The sequence below is a fragment of the Leuresthes tenuis genome, unplaced genomic scaffold (genome assembly GCF_036924035.1).
Source record: "Leuresthes tenuis unplaced genomic scaffold, fLeuTen1.0.hap1 SCAF_9, whole genome shotgun sequence".
NCBI classification, from domain to species: domain Eukaryota; kingdom Metazoa; phylum Chordata; class Actinopteri; order Atheriniformes; family Atherinopsidae; genus Leuresthes; species Leuresthes tenuis.
In genome coordinates this window covers 23,102,810-23,122,157 of record NW_027325363.1, presented here as the reverse complement: position 1 = coordinate 23,122,157, position 19,348 = coordinate 23,102,810, and the positions used below count along the sequence as shown (strand labels likewise).

The following is a 19,348-nucleotide window of genomic DNA, read 5'->3' as shown; positions in this document are numbered from 1 at the left end:
CCATTTGAGTGAGATTTTATTTTATTTTTTTAACTTGGAGGGTGTACCTTCTCAGTATTCATTTGTCTTGAGAACAAAAAACATAAGCGCTTGAAGAACCTATAATAAAAAAATTATGTTTTAAATGTTTTTTAATCCAGTAATTCTGCACAGCTCCTCTTCTTTATGGATGTTTCGATAGCCTGCGGCAGCGCCAGGGGGCTCCACCTGAACATGATACATTTTAGATTTCATGTGCAATATGTCAAGCATCTTAAAAATTTGCCTCTTTTGCCACGTCTAAAAGGGAAAAGTAAATAGATTAACTTCACATAAACATATTGTACACACACAATAAACATGACACCAGCTAGAATGTATTAACAATATTTATTCACTACAAGTCCAGTGTTATTTTTCCTATTTCATTTGAATCCAACAGTAAGAACAAGATGTATGCTTTTTCCTTTTGATTTCTTTACATATTTACAGATTGTTTTTTTTTTACTATTGGCAATATATCACATTTCTCTATATACACAACCCATACACCACCTTATAATACCATGGGCCAACTTCATGGCCAGGGCAGAAGATGAGATGTTTGTTTAATTAGGGTTAAAGCCTCAGTAGATTTCTACTGATTGCACTCTCTTTCCTCTATTTTCTCCTGCAAACAGAGGGCAGAGTGAGAGTAAAATAATCTCAGTTTAGCTTTTTCAACCTGCCATCGTGTCTGGGAATAATAAAGCCAGAGGCCTTTCAAGAAGGGTTCTTTTTAAGCGTTGTGAGCCAGTGCTCAGGGCAGGCACACTGGGAGAGATGGTGAATGAAATCTACACAGTCATAAGACTTTAATCTGAAAACACTGTCAGAGCGAAAAGGAGGGGGATGTAATTACTGATCTTTAGACCTCTTTCAGCCTCGCTGTTTTTATAAATCAATGTGTGCAAGCACTGCGGCTCTCCCTCATATTACACAGTGCTGACGGGGGAGAAAAAAGAATTGGACAGAAAGAAGAAACGTGGCATTAACGACATCAAACGGGCGCGTTGCTGTGGTCAGAGCTGGCTTTAAATGAGAAAACATGCCCGTGTTTTCATCTGGACAGACATGCGTTATAAGTGTTGTGTTACTGTAAGTGAAAAATGTATGAATAAAACTTGAAGAAATTAGGTTTTGAGCCATTTTCATCCCAACTTCAAGGCAAAAACTGAAGGAGACTCAGGTTTTCCGACTGGTATCTATTAGGTTTTGTAATTGGCTCTCAGTCCAAAAAAATATCTGAGTACTCGTCCTCCTCAGTTTGTTCCTTAGTTTACATTCATCTCTGAATTGATTTAAATATTTACTTGAAATAAGGAGCAATCTCTTTATTCTTCTTCCAGTTTTGAATATGTAGTTAGGAAATTCACGTGTAATATTCTGAAATGAAGTGTGTACTAAATCAGAGAAGACTTCCAGATAAAACATTTAGTTTAGTTTGGAAGTTTAGTTTCACTTCCATTTAAATGCTAAACAGGATATTTTAAAACATTTAACAAAGAGAAGATTCATATTCACACACACACTTTCCAAGACTGCATGTAACACACAAGATTGCTGTGTCAAATATTGCGTCATAGCTACGAAAAATCATTAGAAATGATTGTGCTTTTAGGCACAAAAAGAAACAAGAATTGCTAAATTTGGGGAAACTAACAGTTCAGGCTGTTATTCCACTGGTGGCTTTTGGTTAAAGTATAAATACAGTAGGTCAGAAACACAGTCGCATCACACACAGCATGGGTGTCAGTTACTCATAGTTAAACATATGGCCATTAACGTGAAGCAACATTGTAATGAAAGGACAATACTGTGTAAAAATGGGAATATTACGCCGTCAAACCCAGCTTTTTGTCGCATGTGACAAACTGTTGTAAAATTAAGACACGATAGTTGTAAAATGTTCATCCAACACGAAACCTCTTTGATTCACAATCTAGCCCACTGTTGCAGTATTTACAGTAGAAAACAGTAGATGTTAGAGGAAAAAATATAGAATTCTCTTGTCTCTTTATAAAGCATATATTCAATATGACATCCTCTCTTTCTCAAAGCAGCACAAGTAGCTTTCAGTTGGGAACTTTATTCTCTGAAAAATTAAACACTATCTTGAAGCAATACCAGTGTTTTTTTATGTGTACAACCCCAATTCCCCAACAGTCTGGGACACAGTGTAAAAACTGGATAAAAACAGAACGCACTGATTTGCAAATCAGTAAAGCATGTGGTTTAGCATTGCCTTGCTGAAACATGCAAGGCTTTCCCTGAAAAAGACGTTGTCTGGATGCGAGCACATGTTGCTTCACAACCTGTATACCCTTCTGTGTTGATGGTGCCTTTCCAGATGTGCAAGATGCCAGTTCCATAGGCACTAATGCACCCATACCATGAGAGATGCAGGCTTTTGAAGTGAGCACTGATAATAAGTCCCTCCTCTTTGTCCTCTGGATGTGGAGTCTATGATTTTCTAAAAATAATTTCAATTTGTCCGACCACACGTCAGCTTTCAATTTAGCCTCAGGCCATTTTAAATGAGCTTTGTCCAAGACAAGATTCAGATTTCTTCATCGAGTTCACATATGACTTCTTCTTTGCCTGATACAGCTTTAACCTGCACACGGTAAACTGTCTTCACAGATGCGCAATTACGTGCACAGCTGAGTCAAGCTATGACTTGACTTTGTCATTTATGGAGCAGGACCCCTGTATGTTTACACAGAAGCAGAATCGACTCATGGACTGGGTCTGTGACGCCTTGAGCCGACAACCTTGTTGCAAACTTGGCTGTATTAAAAGACACATTTACACTTTACTATTTTTGCAAAAAGATGGAAACTTGGGGCATTGGAACATCTAACACGAACTGAGACCAATTAATGTGTTGACATGCAAAGTGATACAGTCCCCAGCTGCATGAACTGGATGTGTTAGTCCAGTTTTGAGAAGCTCGATTTTGTTTGACTTCAGTCGGCATAGAAAAAAAATCTGGTTTTGTTTGGACAAACACATTAACTAAAGTCTCTTGGTGATTTCTGGAAGAGTTCCTGAGCCCATGCAGTAATTTCAATGACAGAATCATGGCTGTTCTTAATGCAGTGCCACCCGAGGGCATCCAATAGTAATTCCAGGTGTGTCTGTAGCGCACAGTCCAAACTCCCTGATTTTTTTTTCATCTTACATACCATAGACAGAATATTCAAAGTCTTTCAAAGTCAATTTTATGTTGAGGAACATTATTCTGAAATTGGGTTTCTGTAGATTGCTGAACCTCAGCCTATCTTTACTTCTAAGAGACTCTTAGGTGCTCATTTTTAATATCAAATCCTGTCACCGGCCTGCTATCAATGAACCTAGTTAGTGCAACGCCTCCTACCAGCTAATTCTTTTTGGTGCGACTTACTTTTCCAGCCTGTTGTTGCTCCGTACTCGTTGCTGCCATCGAATTCGAGATGCGGGAACATTTTTTGCATATACATTTCGCGTGTTTTCAGTGTTGAATGTTGAAACTGCGGATAAATTTTACAGTGACGCAGACTGTTTGGAGTTGGGGTTGTAGAGTAGTTTTAATCTATGTTTTAGATGTAAAGCATATCATTAGTAAGACTCTTGTTCATAAGACATCATCCATTAGCTCTGAAAAGTGCAAAAACGTTTGTATTCAGTGAAAACTACGACTCATTGTATTACACCCACCCACTTTTACCTTCTAAGGCCATTTCAACCACCATCCTTTCACTCTTACACTTTCATGCTTTTGGTTCCTCTGAGCACACATTTCAACATTCTCTTTTCTAAGCCTTGACATGTTTTACCATTACTGTCAATCAAAAACCTGGAGCAAAAATATGTCATTCAAAATAAAACTGTCTTCATTTGTTCTCCTAAATCAAAGGACACATGCATTAAAGTGAGAATCCAAGCTTGTCTTGTCTGACCATGCTGAGATGACGATGCCTGCTTTGAGTCCAAAAAAATAACCACAATCATCCAGCCCTGAACAGCGTCTGGGATTCCAGGTTTTTGCGGAGTATTTTGCTCCAGCTTTGTGAAATCATCAAAGTGGTTTAGGGAAAAAAAATCATTCACCCACCAGAGGGAAAAGCCATCAAATAAAGGGATTCCGTGTAGCGCTTGTCTTTAAAAATGCAGCATCCTGTCCTTGAAGGAATTGGCATAAAATGAACTCTGCTCTGTAAAATCCCAGTTTATATAGAGATAGAAAGGTAGAGACAAACAGAAAGACACAACCGTAAAGGGGAAGCAGGCTGCTTCAGCCCATATTCTGTATGTTTTTCATTATTGGGTCTCAAACATCACAACCAAACTCTCATTTAGTCTTGTTTTCAAAGCTAACAGTCTGTTAAATCACATTTCAAACAAGTGAGCCTGCTCTGCTCTGGGCAGGCACCATGACCGGCACCGCCCCCATCCGCTCCAGCGTCGCCTGGCTCACGGCGTAGGAGTGCGTGTGCTGCCCGTGTGTGGACGTCACCACCGGTTTGAGGCTCACAGAGCCGTTGCTGCGCACTATGACGGGAGGGGACGGGGCAGAGTTCGTGGTGACCACCAGAGTTTTGGGGGGAGGGAGAGTGTGGCTGCCGTTGGCGAACGATGTCGTTGTTGCCGTTGTGGGCGGCGCGTGGCGGGGCAGTGGGGTGGAGCCTGGCGCTGTGACTGCTGTGGTGTGGCCATGTGCAGCGTTCTGGGATTGTCCGTGTCCATGCCCTCCGTGCGGTCCATGTCCTCCATGTGCTCCATGCGCAGCAGCAGCAGAGAAGGTCTGGCGAGTGTCTCCGTTGTAGCGCGTGTAGGAGTTGGTGTCGTAGTTGGTTTTGGGGTTGTGCCAGTAGCGACTGTTGTATGTGTTGGTAGACGTCAGCGTGTCATTCTCTGAGGATGAGGCGTCTGCGTGGAAAGCCTTCACTGATGACGACCGCTTGGGAGGCAGATCATCTTCTCTGTTGAGGAGACATGACAAAGAGAGCTCAGTCACTTCACTCAGACAACAATCCACCACTTTGCACCTACATCCTGAAACTATTTACCCTAGAACTATCAGGTAAATCTGCCATTTCCCTCGTCTCCATCGAGTGTATCTACATCTTTCAGACGCTGTTTTGCTTTAAATGATACCCACATAATTCATTCCCACGTCTCTAATCAAATTCTAAACAAAGCTGCAGGAGTTTACACAGAAGGCAGAAAAAGCAAGCAACAAAAGAGTACATTTTGGAACACGTCAGATGGCATGAAAGGTTGCACATCTGTATTTTTTAACCTATTGAAAACAGCACTCTGCTAAACTTTGCTGCTGTGATGATAGAAGTAACACGAGAAGTGGTTGTTCATCTTCAAATATTAGTTACAATTCCACGCTGAGAATTAACTGAGCTCCTCTAGAAAGTCGGCTTCTTTTGAGTGTGTAAATTAAGCTCATTTATTCATTTTTGTTCTGAGCTCTTTTCAGAATTGACTGCGTTAAATTTGCATCAACCCTCTCACGACAACTAATGTTATGGCAACGAGGTGCTAATAAATACAGAAGATTTTTTCTTTTTTTCTTTAAAAGAAGGGGGGGTTGTTTTACTGTTAAAAATATTATGATCACTTCTTTTAGAGAAAATATGTTTTACAAACCCCATTTGCAGAAAAGTTGGGATGTTTGTTTTTTTTTATTTTTAGAATGAAAATCTGTATTTTGTTACAGAATTTTTCCAGAATTTAATGCCAGATGCAAGAAATTGGCAAAAGGGGCAAATAAGGGAGAACACTTTATAGAGTAAACAAGTATGACATTGTTCTGGAAGATTCTACAACCAGCAAATTAATTGGTGATTGGTGAGGGTGTCAGAATTAGATATAAAAGAAGCATCAACCAAACGTTTAGTGTCTCCAAGGAAGAATAAGTTGTGGCTCATTGCTTTGTGCCAGATTTGGTAAGAGACTCATCAATAAATTCCCAAAACTTCGGTCTTTCAACGTCTACTGTTCATAACATTGTGAAAAGATTCAGGGAGTGATTGGAAATGGCTAAAGGCCAAGGTCGGAAACCTTCACTGGATGTGTGACCTTCAAGGCGGCGCACCATGAGAAACCCTCATGTCACTATGATCAATACAGCCAAATGAGCACTGGACTACCTTGGAAAACCATTTCCACTCAACACGGTGTACTACCACCCAAAACTGAATTATGTGACGAGGGCGACAGTGGACACGCGTTACGTTGTCAGACGAGTCCATGTTTCAGGGATGGGAAAATCTGACACCTGGTTCTACAAAGATTTGAAGGACCATTAAAGCGGTTATCAGTGAAAGGCAGAGTCTGAGGCATGAGGGTGCATCAGTGCCCATGACATGGGTGACCTGTATCGTGTAAGGGTGTGATGCGGATTGCAATTTTAGAAAGACATATTGTCCTACCAAGACTAACCCTTGTCTTGGTAGGACAATATGTTATTTTATCAGGATGTCAGTGGTTATTTCAGCAGGACAAATCTCTCCCTCGTTCTGTATGGCTTACAATGGCCTGGCTGCACAGACCTAGTGTGTGTGCTTGACTAGCCTGCCTGCAGTCCAGATCTGTGTCTTCCTGAAACTGTATGGCTCATCATGGAGAGAACAATCACATAACAGCAACCACAGACTGTTCAGCTGTCTTATATTCAGAAAGGGTGGGACACAGATTCCTCTCGCAGAAATGCAATAATTGGTATTCTCTGTTTCCAACAGATTAAAAACAGGGCTGATGTAACACAATGGTAAACGTGCCTCTATGCCAATATTTTTGGGTGTGTTGCCGGCATCAAACTCTAAAACCTCCTTTTTCTAAATACAACCGAGTTGGTCGCTGAAAACACTGGAAACCATTTCATTCCACAATCTCATAAAGGTTTTTTAAAAAGAATGATTCATTCAGCTCTATCAGATCTATTTTCAGTATATTTTCTATTTTCCCGAGGATTCTGGATTTGAACTCCTGAAACTTATCAGGTGAAGTGCATTCATTGGGACTCTTTGTGGAGGACAAACAGAGCTTCAGGGGCAGAAACTATAAATGGAGAATTGCAGTTGAACCCAAAATGAGGCAGATGTGATCCCTGTCTGCCAGAGCATGAGATATGTGTAGTGTCCAAATGAATCCTGGAATATTCACAAGGCCAAATTGCAGCCCATGTAAACAACTGGCTGATGTTTACAGACAGTTCGTACTGACAAATTGGCCTGTGATGGTGAGATAAGTCGCTGCCAGGAGATGCAATTAAGCCGAGTCCTCCAAACTCTAAATCCAATTTACTGGCAAAGGTGTTCTGAGTGGAGGCTTATATAGGGAGAATATAAAGTGCATTAGCTCTTTATATTCTCTGACAGGAACCACAAAGCCAAAGCTTTTAGTAGTTTATTTTCTTATTCTTTTACAGGCGAGAAGCCACACTTGTCACCCCTGTACTGACTGAAATAACAAGGACATAATTGTGTTAGTGAACAGTCCCTGTTTGACAACTCCTGACACGCTAAATTAAATGTGTTCAATGTCGAGGAAAAAAGAAACACACGAATCCCCTTGAAGGTTGTTGGTAAAATGCATACATTGATGAAAATGTTGGCAATTAGGAATGCTCAAGCTATTTCCATCAAAGAGGACAGAAGCTCTCTTCACTTGGTGAGACGCAGTTACGTAGTTTAAATATATTTCAGCAACGTGTGTTCACATATAGCATTACTACAGTGGTTGAACATAACTTCTCAAAATATGTGAGTAAATAAGCAGATAACTGAACAGATTATCAACCTTTGAATAAATGACAAATCCTAAGCATGTTTTTACTTTTCACACCTTTTACACTATGTTGTTTGTTCTCAATATACTTAAAACTGCAACAATCTTTGGTTCTAACTAAAACAAAAGTAATTTTAAACCTAACCTGATCTCATTGGGGATCTCCTCCTCGTCATATTTGTTCTTGTTCCTCCAGTAGAAGAGCGTGACCACCACTAACAGTGAACAGATAACGACAGCCAGGACTCCCGTAGCAATGGTCCCTGCTATCAGACCAAAACTCTGAGGCTGGGCTGCAAGATGGAGAAACAGAAGGGAAAAGTTTGACATGTCAAGCAAATCATTTGGAGACAGTCCAAGTTACCCAGGATCACCTGAAACTGACGTCAGAGAGCTGAATGGGCTACAAACGAGTACAAAAAGGGAATAATGAGGAATAGAGCTCCAGAACTGAAGACCAGTTCTCATAGGACAAAAGCTCAAAACATCAAAACAGCTTTACATACGAGAAGTGCTTGCCAAAGAAATGTTCATGTGTAAGTGGTACATTTGTGCCTTTTTAACACCAAAAGTAGTGTGTTTAAAGAGGTTATCTTAAACACGGGTGAACCCGCTACAACTTTCTGATAGCCAGTAGTAGTGTGTTTACTGACAAAGCCAGTTACTACCACTACAGGGGGACAAGCCTGTACTGTAACTATGACAACATGAGGGGATGGCATTCCGCAGTATCATGCAGGCTGAGTTGGACCAAAATTCCAAATAATCATGATTATCTGAGGTAATAACACTACTTTATTACTTCTGACTGGGAGCCATGACGGAAGCTTGTTTAGTCATAGAAATGGTAAAATCGAGCAAGTCTCTTGTTGCCGTCGGTTTCAGAGCCTCCGTGTGACACACTATGGTCTAAATGTGTGCTTCTAACAACTGACACTGACCGCAGCTTCCTCAGTGAAAATTAGTGCATGCACCTCAGTTGAATAGCATTTAAACAGTTTCACATTGCACTCAAAAGCCAACGCTTAGGAGGCCAGTGTGTGGTATGAATGTTTTGTCTTTTCTTCTTCTTCTAAAAAATGTAAACAAGAAACATTAATAGCAGAGGACAAACTTTCCACTTTTCAAAAACTGAGGCCCACTAGTGTGTTTGACGGACAGACTCGGCGCTCATCTTCCTGACACTGAGTGGTGGCCTGTCACATGCTGTCAAAAGCCAAAACAAAATCCATGTTACGCTCCTCCCTGTCAAGCTGTCCAAACCGCCCGACCCGGCATGACCTAAACCAACCCTCTGCCTTTTGTTCAGTTGATGTCAGATGTGAGGAGCGCTGCTATGTGCAAGATGCTCAGGTCTTGTCGTCTGTTTGGTAGCTTTGTTTTTCTGCTGACGTTTCTTTCTGACAAGTGTCACTCAAAGAGACATCTAACAGTATTCCCACCTGTCAGTGTTATACTGCTGCCCCATACTCATACGTCCTCCTTAAAACAAACACAGCCCTGCATCGCCCTGCGCATACATGGCAAAACTTTCTGTTTGATGCAGTGTTCGAGTTTACTTACGTGCTACAACCTGCACATTGAGTACGCATGTGCTCTTGCCGATGGCGTTGCTGGAGGTGCACTGGTAGAGTCCTGAGGTGCTGGTGCTGATATTTTTCAAGGTGACAGTGCCCTGCATTTGGTCTGGAGGACACACACAGGCAGCCACAAACTAAAGTAAGTGACAACACCACAAAAGCTGCACATCTACAATATAGAAGAAAAAAACCTCTTCTGACTACCAGTAGAGGGTGCTATATACATACTAATACAAGTTATGAGAGTGTTTAACTGTTTAACTGAGGCTGCAGATTCTTTATGACAAATGATGAATGGGTTGATTTGTGAGATTAGAATCACAGAGCTGTACACTACTGGAATTATTTAAATGTGCTTAACATAGCCTCATATGTCAGCTGTGTAAGAAGCCAGCCAGGTCTTTGTCACTTCTCAGTGACAAATGACAAATGTCAGATGTCATCTGTGCCATGCTAAAGGAGTGTTGGGGGTGACATCACTGAATCCAATTTCAATTTGAATTAAATGTAAACGGCAGAAAAGAAACATATCTTGTGAAATATGAAAGTATACGCTGTTTCAGTTGAATAGTTTTGTATATCCTCACTGGTCGTAATGCACAGCAGCACAAAAACCAAACACAGAAGATCAGCACAAGCATCTTATGCCAACTGTCAAGCAGTGGTGGGCTGGTGAATTGGGCTTGTTTAGTATCCACAGGACCTGGAGTCAATGAGTTGACCATGAACTCCTCTGTATGCCAAAGTATTCTAGAGTCAAATGAGAGGCCAGCTTGCAACGACCCAGTTAGTACAGATCTGAACCTGATCTAAGTGATGAGACGGGGCCCTGAGTGGAGGTGCTTTTACAAGCCACTGAATCAAAGTGTGGACTTGTTTCTTGGCTTAGTTTTTGTAAAAACAAAACAAACAAAAAAGAAAATCACTGTAATATCTAATATGTTGTTGCTCTTCTGAGACTGTTTGTAGCTCAGGAGGAAGAGCAGTCGCCCACCAATCGGAAGGTCGGTGGTTCGACTCTGGCTTCCCCAGGATACATGTCGAAGCGTCCTTGGGCAAGACACTGAACCCCACGTTGCTCCCCCAGTGTATCATTGGGGGTATGAATGTGTGTGAATGATTAGAAAAGCACGTAGTTATATCTTAAGACGTGCTGTATGAATGTGTGTGAGTGGGGTGAATGCGGCATGTAGTGAAGCGCTTTGAGTGGTCAGCTAGACTAGAAAAGCAAGTACAAGTCCATTTACCATTTAAGATAAGACTGCATTTGACTAAGATTAATACATCAAAATTCCAGGAAGTTAATATAGTAGAAAATAAATGTATGACTTGCATGCAAATATTATGCGGTGGGGCTTTCTCCGTTGTTGTATTTTCTGTGTATTTTATGTCAATGACACTTCAGTTATAGAGAGATACAGTTTGGCCTATTTGATGTTCTTTAACCGTTATCACTTCAAAGGGCTGGCTGCCAAACATGCAAATCAGCATCTAACAAATGCTAATAATTGACATGTATTTATCAAACTATGGTCCTCCTTTGTAGATGAATTTGCAATTATAATTATCTTACTGTACTAAGCTTTTACATTTGAGAGAGCTTAGATCTACTTCTTTGTAAAGAACGAAGAAGAAGGTTGTCTTTATCGTCATGGCTGTCTGTTGCTGATGAGAGCCCAGCACAGAGGGCTTCGGCAGACCAGTAGTGTACAGACTGGGGATGAAGATTATTGTACTGTGCAGTTGGCACAGCTGGAAAAGAAAGGAGAGTCTCTGATGCTGAAAACCAAATGCAACTTCAAATACGCCTGTGTTTGCATTGTTTACTGGAAGGATGAGGGGAGTCCACACAATGTGACCAAACTCATCATTACACCATTCCAGTTTTCACAGTTGTAAGTGTTAGCAGATTTTGGTATTCAGCATGAGGAAAGAAGGAAACTTCACAAGAGCTCTTTATTTTTTTATTAGCTTTCATTGACTGGAACACACACACACACAGATAGACTCATTCACTTTGTCACTCCATCTATCTATCACCCCTCAGCAGGATCAGAGGAAGGGAACCATCGGGTTGGTGGTAGTTCGTGTCTGGCACATGGTTAATGGCAGTGATGGAAGAACTGGGGTCTGAGTTCCACTATATGTGTGAGATTTACCAGCAAAGGTGGGGCAAAATGGAACTCCGACGGCCAACTTGTTTGTTATACCTTGCATGGCGTTGTGTGGCAGCTTGGGCAGTGCGTCGAGCTTCTCCCAGGAGTAGGACGGCGTAGGAATACCTTCCTCAGAGCTGCAGAACAGCATGATGTCGCTGCCCACATCCAGCGTGCCCTGGATTCGACATGCTGGCACCGAGGGGGGCACTGGCAGATGGGAAGAGTGGGTGGTGCCGCGTTAACCACTTCACAAAGCTAAAGCAATGTTTGGCTCGTTTCATACTGAATAACGCAGAAGAATCTGCTGTTCTGGAAATGTTTTGTAACAACTGCTACAGCTTTAACCCACTGTGTTCTAATACAAGACATATAAGTATATAGGAAATGTGCTGTGGTGATGTGCGGTTCGTTACCCAACACTGTAAGCCCAATGACGCCGATGTTGCGCCCCCCTCTGTCTGGGAGATTGTTTACCAGGCACTGGTATGTCCCAGTGTCGGACAGCTGGGTGTTGTTGATGTAGATGGAGGCACTTGTGCTTGGCATGGTGGCCACGAAGCCCATACGACCGTGGAGGTGATTGGCGAGGCTGAACACCTGGCCGCCCTGGTAAATTATCACCTGGGTTGGGAAGTCACAGAGAGGGAATGGAGGAAAGAACAGGCAAGGGATAAAAAAAAAAAAATTAGTTAAATGAGAAAAGTAAATAAGAAAAATAATACAAATGTCAACACAATGATGAAAAAATGTATTACTTCTATCTAAAGAATTGTAACAAATATTACTAAAGGTGCTACAGTCATAAGAATTCAATCCCCATTGGCCTTTCCTTTGCTGGTCTGTTGCGCGACTCTTTCACTAGAGGGAGACCTATTTCTACTGCGAGGCTTAAAATAGACAGTGAACAGAGTAACTAATGGAGTGAACTGACTTTTATTTCCCTGGCAGAATCAAACAGACAAACAAACAAACTAAAAAAAACAACTTTTATTTCAGAGTGGTTCTTTTCTTACTCGGTGGGTTGATTTCAGGGTAGAGGGTACACGCTAAAAGTATGCTTTCATGGTACAGTAAGGCTCTTCGGATAAAAGCATCCCCTAAACGGAATGTATAATTGAAAGCATTTTTCACTTGGAAACATATAAACTCCAAATCTGATGAATGCAAGAGTGGGAATGTCGGGAGACTCACGGGAGCAAGTCCAGAGGGAAATCATCCTTTACAATTCCGTCAGTGACCTTTGCAAATAATCACAGCGACAGCACACTTGAGCAGATAAAACAACGCCTTCAGGTTGAGGTAATCTTGTATGAGGTCCAAATTAAAGAGCAATGAAGGATCAGCTTGTTTAAAAGAAGAAAAAAAAGCTTCCCTCTGGGCTTCAAACTGTGGCTGAACAGCTCGTTTGTGGGGCCGAGCCACATGCAAAACAGCTCTCACCCCTCAGCTGGGCCCACACAAAAGATGAAGGGCCCACACAAACACATAGCATGTGCACACAACTGTGGCAGTCACGCACGGCGAGGCATACATACGCACACGCAGAGCACGGATGGGAATCAGAGGGGCTATTCACTTCGCTGAAAAGAGTCCTCATTGAACTGTTCAAAGACCCGAGCAGGGAAACAACCAGTACCAGTGTGTTTCAGTGTGCTTTTTTACGTGTGTGTGTGTGTGTGTGTTAACACTGGACTGATAGTTCTGATGAAAGTGCTGGGGTGCGTGTGTGTGGCTGTGTCCTCCACCGCTGCCTAACGATTGTAAATTGCGTGGCTGCAATTTCCTGAGTGCAGTACGCTCGCTTTGTCCTCTTATGTGCAGATGAATAGGCAGCTCCTCAGCTGTGATGAGAGTCTGCAACTGCATCTCTTGTGTGTGTGTGTTCAAGTCTAAATCCATTTACTAACAAGGAGCATATCAATTTTTGAGTTGCGTGTGTGTGAGAGCAGTCTGCCACAGTAACTGCTGCTTCGTCTAATAATTGCGTGACGCCACTTTGATTTTCTGTCCTCTCTTCTGCTTTCAGATCTTTGCCGAGGTTTCTGTCAGCCGGAGTCTTTGTTTCCCCTCTCGAACAGACGGCACCTGTTGTGACCTGGCTCTACACTCCCGTTGACCTGACAATACAATCTACATGCACACTGAAAGTGATCCAATGCAATCCGCCTTACACGCACCATTATGCGGTTGTGTGTGTGTGAATGAGGGGAGGATTGATGTGTAGATGTGTTGTATTTCCCCCATTTCACTGCTTTTTTGTCTCTCTTTTTGATCCATCCTTATCAAAGTGTACAGTATGGATCAACCACCTCATCCGCCTGCATGACCTCGTTGGCTTTGTGGACGTGCACAAACAGGAAAGAGGCCATGGCTGGGACTCAGATGGCAGAGGGCCCTAAGAACTCTATCTGGACTAGCTGGACACCCCGCTGTTGGCCCAGCGGTAAACCTCTGTTGCATCGTTTCTCTTCTAAAATCCTACGCTCAGATACAGAATAAGCATCTGCACACGTTGCCCTACATCCTAAAACTGGATGCTCATGCGAAAACCTTCAGATATTCTCCATCACTGAAACAGTTGCATGATCATATCCTACTTCTAGCTGACCCCGTAAAGGCCCCTTTGGCAGCAGACATGAGGGATACTGCCATCACCTCAGTAAAGCCTGAATAAATCTCTAAACCCCCCACAGCTCTCTTCAATTTACTGACTGGAAGCTGCCACTGTTATCTCTTTCTATCCTTTGAGACATGTCCTGAACAATATGGACCCCTTTCACCAATATCTATTCTCATATGACTGATAGTAACTGACTTATTCCACAAACCACTGTGCATGCATACACATCTAAACTGATCATGTCAATACTTTGGCTAACTCTGGCTATCTGTCCATGCACAGCAATATTCCAACTGTGAACCTAAAGACTGTATCGGAGATTTTAATGCAAAACACAAAGCACTGATCTACCTACTCGGGTTTCTTCAGCACCCGTAAGGTGTCTTCTTTATACCGCAGCCTTCCTGTTCTGCACCAAACTTCAGTGAAGTTTTTGGGACAGAAACAAGCAGCTTCATACTTAAAAACAAACACAAATCAAGCGACTGGGTTCTTTAAAATAAAAAGAAAAAAAAGAACTTAAAGTTGCTTCAAGTAAGCCGTTATGGCAACTCTGGGGCCTTGAACATGTGTTGCAAAAGATGTCCCGATTTCAGTCGGCGTACTCCAAATATTTCAACAATTTCTTACCATGAATGTGTCCTCATTCAGGTAAGTTATTAACTGCCCTGATATTGGAACGTTGCTGTGCATGTGAATGCAGCCAATGATGTTCAGGGACATTGTGCTTTGTGTAGAGCTTTCATTTGAATATTCTCTTGCTCTTGATTATAAAAGCATCCTGAAAATGGAGCGAAACCTTGCCACACAGCTGATGGTATAAAAGCAGGAATAAAACTGAAAAAAAGGAGAAAGTTGGAGTACTTTGTAAAATTAACACTTCAACATGTCATGTCTGATGTCTTTAAGGACCCTCCACCCTTAAAAAGATGCAGAACACGGCCCAAAACATGCAACACACAAGTATGGCCCTACCAATGTCAACACTAGACTAGTGAAGATAATCAAAGTGAACTTTTGGGCAGTGGTGGAGGTGATCAAGCTACATCCTCAAGGTAATATAGGCCAGTTAAAGTTAATATAATAGGTCCTATTGCTACAGCATCAAACGAGTGGTGGACTGTGCAGTGCTGCACTTCCAGGCATCATCAGCTAGAACGTGAGACCTTTGAGTAGCTAGTGGAGGTAGTACAGAGAATTCCAGTCTGAATTAGGAGGCATTGAAGTGGAAATGGTCAGTCTGATTGTTTTGAGTGGAGGTGACAGGGTCACTCTTTACACTCAACCGTGTTTGCTCTCAGAGCTATATACAATGATGAAGTCATATATTCTTCATAAGTTCAAAGGGTGCAATCTCACCGAGAGTGCAAGCAATCTGGATTTACAGTGACCAGTTTAAGAAAGTCATCTAGACTCTGTAACTGAGGGTTCTGGAGTCCAGTCCATATAAGTAGGATTTTCCCAGTTGAACTCTTTGCTTGAAACACACTTGATATCCTACAGCCAAAATCCTGACAAGCCATCGCTGACCCTGCACACAGATCTCCCCGCTATAGCTGAGCAAATGAAAAAAAGAATCAATCTTTGCTTACTAAAAGGTATTCAGTAATTGGATGTAAAGAGTATGTTGAGTATATGAGTCATGGATGTGAAACGCATCGTCCCTTTGCTTTTTAAAAAGGGAGGAGTCATAGCCTTGGACAAACAGCATCCCATTTTTCACTAAAAATCATCGTCTATCAAAAATTGTTTACTCATAATTTGAGAGCAAGTTCCGTGCACTATATCTATCTGAGCCATCCTGGGTTCAATCTGATCATCTAAAATACCGTGGCAGACGCTCTCAATTACAAATTAAATAATTTCTGCCAGATTCTCTGTGATCTCAATTTCACCAGATTTTTCCAGGAACTGATGAAAAACGTTTTGTATTCTTTTTTTTTCCAGACAGAAAATAGACAGAAAAATGACCCTGCATCCAGTTCTGTGGCGATGCAAAGATGGCCTCAGGTAAGAGGAGAATGAATTGAATTTAGGCATGTCTGGCTATAAACAATAAAACCCCACCGCTCACCACGCTGTCGATATAAACGTCAGATAAGTAAGCTACTTTGATGAGTGCAACTACAAAATGAGCTGCAGAATTAGTTTCACAGGTGGTGGGAGTGGAAAGAGAAGGTGCAGATGTCATTAGAGCATAAATAACAGCAATGTCCAACAAACAGTTTAAAGAGCTAGAAAACTTAAAACCCTTGTCTGGGCTTGTGTGTGTATATCTAGATTATCTCATACCTAATGGACCGAAGTAAAGCAGCAGGACATTTGATCACAACATGATGGACAGATTTTAAACACATAAAACAATATGTGAACATGTGCACTCACCCAAACACACGGGTAAGATCTGCATGTAGTCTGAAGCTCGGCCTGTCACTTAGATGGTGAAAACAAACCGAGTTGCAAACAAACCAGGTTCAAGGCTGACTGTCATTTCCTTGAACAATTCAACTCAGTTCAGTTCAGTTGATACTGCCATCTCAATTCAAGAAGACTGCGTAAGTCGTATAAATAGGTCTTGTATGACGGTGGAGGCTTTATAAAGCTTATCCTTTTATAGTTTTTCTTGCAAATGCACAATTGAGCAAATGGTGTCGAGGGGAGCTGTGACCACGGGGCGATTACTGAATGGGAAACCAGATACAGGCAGTTGGTCCAATCTCAAAAATTCAACCCAGAAGGAGATAAGTTAGAGCCAAAATGAGATCTAAGAGTCATGAATGAAGAGGGTAAAAACAACAATGGCAACACGGAGATGCATGACATCCAAATGGCCTCTGGGACAAGGACTGGCTTACCAGACAAGTGGTATGACAGCGGTATGACCAGTATTAGCCACATAATAACCCTGAGGAGATGCAATGTTACACCAAAGAGAAAAAATTCTTAATGCTCTTAATGATACAAATCCCCACGTCACTCCTTTACACTAATTACTTGGGGAATCAAGCATCTGAGCATAGGGCAAAAGCACCAAGCCGTCCCATTTAGACTCGACTCATTAAGTGCCATACTCTGGAAAGTGGAGTCAACCGTGAAGGCTCAAGGCTGTAAAACATAAGGTGAGGCCTTATACAACATGGCAATAAAAGCATCGAGGAAATGTAAAGGGATTCATTTGGAGAAGAACAAACAAACATGTTTGTGCCACGGAGAAGCTGACAATCACATGCTTTCACCTCCACACTGTAACAATGTATAATTTACAACAAACCCGTCGGAAAGTGGCACTCAAATTCGAGGATGGAGAGATCCGAGGGGCCAGAGTGCGTTTGCTAAAGCGCTAACGCGGGTTGTGCAAGCGTTCTATTCAGTAATTGTTAATGGCTTTTAGCATCAACTGTAATCATTTATGACACGCTCATTTTTAAATGACCTTGTACGTGTTCCGTGACACCACAAGGTACTTTATCGCACACTTTTCAGACGGCTCGCTCGTTCCGTGCACGCAGCCTGACGGCAGAGCTGCACAGTTCGCACGGTATTTGTTTCTCCTCGTGTCTGAGAGCACAGATTGCCACCGCACGTGTGGGACTGCGCATGTAGCAAGTGCTGTGGGTTACAGTGTTTACCTAAATGCTTGTGTGGGTGTAGTGGTCGAGCCCTTGAGTATACATGCATCTGTCATACACAGTATAGTGATTGTGATGCGGCCTACTGCTTATTCCCATCATCACTTGACATCTTTCAGTTCATTTGTATTTACGTATGTGTTTTTACCTTTGTGCTGTTTTTAGTGTATGTGTGTGTGTATCTGAATAAGCCTTTATCCACAGGTGCACATGTAGGAGAATGGTTTAATAATTTCTGGGTATGTAGATATTTGCATGCTCACATTCCCGCTCTCACCGTGCACTCAGCATGGAAATTCGAATTGAGCAAACGTACAATAAACGAGCCCCCGCGTGCATGTGTATGAATCCTGCTTTTGGACCAACAGTCTGTCCAAGGCCAGTCCGCGAGTGTGCATGTGTATTTGCGTATGCCAGTGTTTCTGAGTGAGTGTGTGTGTGTGTGTGTGTGTGGTGAGAACAGCTGCGATGCAGAGCCTGTCGTGGGCGTGAGTTAATTAGTGCAGAAGATGATTGCGTTATTTGGACGGCCGACCAGCACTGGGGTTCAAAGTGAAGGGAGGCAGGTGAGCTTGTACGGCCTGCAGCTGCATGTTAAACAACTCAAACGGAATCACAGAAGGCCCGCAAGGGGGAGGAAAGCGTAGGGAGAGAGGGAGGGAAAGAAGGTGAGAGAAATAAGAAAATAAGAGGGAGCTATGAAGAGGGAGGCCAGAGAGGCTAAATAAGCAGCAGAACGTACAGTAGGCTAAGTTATGTAATGTTTTTGTTCTATTTGTACAAATATGACTACTGCCCTTGTTATCCCATCTGTAAAAAGAGCTTTAAGATGTTCTGGACTTAACAGTTGATGTATCGTTTTAAGTGAGAATGCTGCCACCTGACAAAGCTGTCCTGCAGGCCTCATAACTTGGAAAGTGACAACTTTCTTTGGACTATGAGCACAGATTTAAGCTTGACACCATGTTTTTTGAAGCCTTTCGAGTTTTTAATGTTTCAGCATTAATATATGGCCAAAAACATCCTGTTTATGCTCTTTAAAGCAGTTAAAAAGAACCAACACAACGAGTCTCCTCCTCCCAAGCCTTCATCCATATCCTTGCATCCAATTCTCTTTCGTACTACCGAGTGCTTCAACTTCTCATTCAGCTCGCGATCTTACACTGTTGAGGCAAGTAAACAGCAACTTGACATTTCATTAATCGTAAAAGTCCTGCACAGCAGCCTGGAGGACTCTTAACCCACTTTCTTCTTTCAGAGCAGCTTTCACACTGAGATGTTTGTGGGTTTCCTCTGATGAGCTGCAGTCTCTTCGGTGACTCGATTATTCCGAAACATGAACTTTTTTTTTCTTTTTCAACCACTTTTTGTGAGAATGACCCACATTATTATAGAATTGGTTTAATTAAACTTTAAGTAGCCGCTATTTTTCCAGTCACTATGGATCAAATGTTACAAAGCAAGGTCAAAAATTATGCTACCACCACCATGTTTTACATTTGGGGTGAGGGTCATTAACATGTCTCCTCTTTGAAACAAAATGAGTTGTACTTTGGT

General features: G+C 42.1%; 1 protein-coding gene across 1 annotated transcript in view; it reads right to left on the bottom strand.

Moving 5' to 3' along the window:
- Positions 1 to 439: 439 nt before the first annotated feature.
- The window catches only part of igsf11 (immunoglobulin superfamily member 11), a 103,998-nt gene continuing 85,089 nt past the window's right edge, over positions 440 to 19,348 (bottom strand). The window contains exons 4-8 of the mRNA XM_072392913.1: positions 11,956 to 12,163; positions 11,594 to 11,749; positions 9,367 to 9,489; positions 7,949 to 8,096; positions 440 to 4,982 (exon numbers count right to left, since the gene is read on the bottom strand). Of these exons, the coding sequence (XP_072249014.1) occupies positions 4,397 to 4,982; positions 7,949 to 8,096; positions 9,367 to 9,489; positions 11,594 to 11,749; positions 11,956 to 12,163 (1,221 nt within the window). The 3' untranslated portion in view covers positions 440 to 4,396. The remainder of the gene's footprint in view (positions 4,983 to 7,948; positions 8,097 to 9,366; positions 9,490 to 11,593; positions 11,750 to 11,955; positions 12,164 to 19,348) is intronic.